The sequence below is a fragment of the Sitodiplosis mosellana genome, unplaced genomic scaffold, assembly GCF_009176505.1.
Source record: "Sitodiplosis mosellana isolate CC-2019 unplaced genomic scaffold, AAFC_SMos_1.0 Smas_scaffold_6197, whole genome shotgun sequence".
NCBI lineage: Eukaryota > Metazoa > Arthropoda > Insecta > Diptera > Cecidomyiidae > Sitodiplosis > Sitodiplosis mosellana.
The window spans coordinates 231,209-233,709 of NW_022601438.1; the positions used below are offsets into that span (position 1 = coordinate 231,209).

A 2,501-nucleotide genomic window follows, 5' to 3' on the forward strand; every position below is an offset into this window, starting at 1 on the left:
ACACACACACACACACACACACACACACACACACACACACACACACATAGACAGCAGTCGTTCGCTTGAGACTATTATGTGAAAACGTGATAGAGATTTAAATCAAGGAATCGCATAAGCCTCTCTAACCAAAAGAAGAAAACAAAAAAAAACACCCGACTTTGGCGTTGATCTTTTTCGAATAGTCTAACCATCATGTAAAATTTCCTAAATTACTTAGCTCTTTTCGTAGGTAATAACCATTTAGCATGTTTTAACATTAAAAAATAGCTTCTTTCTTTCACCTTTGCTAGCTCTTCCTACGGTGAAAGACCAGGACAAAGGCCATTGAGTACGAGCTATTTACATGAACGAGATACACCAACCGTTATTTCCGGTGACAATGCTTCCGATGCCGCCAACACCACCGTCAACCAAATGAAGCAATCGAAAACAAACAACAGCGATAATGACAAGAGTAACGTCAATAGCACCGATAAAACCAACACCATTGACACACTCAAAAATCCAATTTACGAATCGAATACGGTGTCGACCGCTTCAACGGATACCCATCAATAGTTTTTGAATGTCAACATGACGTGTGATGCACAATTATCATCAAATCAGCGACTCTAGTGGACTCACGATTTGACTAAATTTTTATTTTAAATTTAAATTCCGAGTTTTAGTGAACTGATGGGAGAAAACCCCGTATTTAGCACCAAAAACAAAACAAAAATCAAACCCACTATATCTCCCAAAATCCCTTGCAATATTGAACAAAGGAGAATTTCATAGTTATTTATTTCTTTTTCGAGACATTCTGCGAAATTTCAAGCCAAATTTACAGTATACATTTGGAGTGTGTTCAAGGTGCTCAACTCTTAACGCTTGTTGCGTTTAATCGTTGCACTTTTGATATTTTCAAACAAATTGAACATTGCCCGTTTTTTTAGTGTTGGACAAAAAACAATCAAAATGTGAAAAGCAACGTTGTGATGCTCTCTCCCTCACCTTTACCAATCCGTTTCCACTTTTCCACTGGAAATAATTCGTTTGGTCCATTAATCCTAAGCTTTAGTTTTTATCGATTTTAATTATAAAATTTAACTTAATCTAAAATTATAATAAAGACAAGCATTTACTTTTATTGCATAAATTTTGCGTGTTCTCATTGGTGCTGTTGGTTGTAGCATAGCGAAAACTCAATAAAATACAACATCTTTTTGTACCTCTTAGAACAGAGCAACGTATCTCAGATGAATACTTTAACCACTCAAGCGTCAGGTAAAACACATCGAATTTTTTCAGGTTTGATTATTCCCAATAGACCCGTACCTCTCGACATGGAAAATGGTAGAACTGGCACAAGAAGGATTTCTGTCGGCATTATTAATAAGCTCTTTTAATTCTTTATATAATAATTATAGTTTGCTGATATGCTCCAACTCGTATGCGAACTAAGACGGTAAGCGCCATATTTGATATACAAAAATTTGTATCCAATTTGATAGAATCGCAGTATGTGAAAACTGAATTTGTCGAAGGTTGTGTGCTGTACAAGTCAATAACTCAAATGGTTCACCCAATAAAATGATGATGTGAAATATATTTGGAGAAAATCATGTTGATTTTTCGAAAAATTTATCCATAAACTTACTGAATAAATTTTAAAGGTTGTCTACTTAATCAAAGGGTTTAAATGTTACTGATTCAAAGTACAACATCCCGATGGCTTAAAATTGAAAAATATATCTAATTAGTAAAACGTGAAAAAGGGCATCTAGAAGTTTTAATTGGTCATATAAATGTGTAGTAATTTTTTTCATTTTTCATCTGGCTCAACGTGATTCCAGTACCAATGGGCAACAGACATTGTTTTTACTCGACTCAACATGCGAATTCGGTAATTTAAAAAAGTAGCTATGATTAGGGTTTTTTCGTAGATTTTTTTCCAAAAATGAAATAATAATGCCTAAGTAGAAAACTGCATCGTAAATTTGGCCTGGATAGAATTGCTAAAAACGATATCAAGGGTTACTTAAACGTAACGAAAATGGAATAAGCTCAGTAAGCAACGCAAGTTTGCAATGGAAACAATGACACATATAATTTTCAAACCAAATCGCGATAAAATATTTATATGTTGTTGTATATCTGCCGGGAAAATGTGAAAAAAGTCTTAAAACTTTCTTTCACATCTCAGCAGCCAACGATGGAAATTGTTCGCCAAAGGAAAAAAAAACAACGTTTGAAAAAAAGCATAAAAAAGAAATCAACAGAAGCAGAGGATGTAAACCAGCATGTGGCCGAAGTTTGCGGTTTAAGCTAATTTGAATTTATACCCTAGTGATTTCCTAGTCGTATTTTTTGCATTTCTCTTTTTACCGGTTCTCTGCACATTTTCCGACACTCAAACGACTTTCAAATGGTGTATTTTTTTCTACTTTCGAATGTTGTTGCTATGGGCTTGCCGATAGCATATAATATATTAAAATTCAGCAATAATATGGGTAAGA

The 2,501-nt window shown here is 34.3% G+C and overlaps 1 protein-coding gene across 5 annotated transcripts in view; it reads left to right on the top strand.

Moving 5' to 3' along the window:
• The window catches only part of LOC129577478 (RNA-binding protein cabeza), a 27,623-nt gene extending 26,482 nt beyond the window's left edge, over positions 1 to 1,141 (top strand). For 4 of the 5 annotated variants that reach the window (XM_055464583.1, XM_055464585.1, XM_055464584.1 and 1 more), the window contains one exon: positions 294 to 1,141. In XM_055464583.1, coding sequence (XP_055320558.1) covers positions 294 to 561 — 268 coding nt within the window. In that variant the 3' untranslated portion in view covers positions 562 to 1,141. Of the gene's footprint in view, positions 1 to 270 lie in introns of all 5 variants that reach the window. The other variant, XM_055464588.1, reaches the window with a different exon arrangement.
• The last annotated feature ends 1,360 nt before the right edge of the window (positions 1,142 to 2,501 follow it).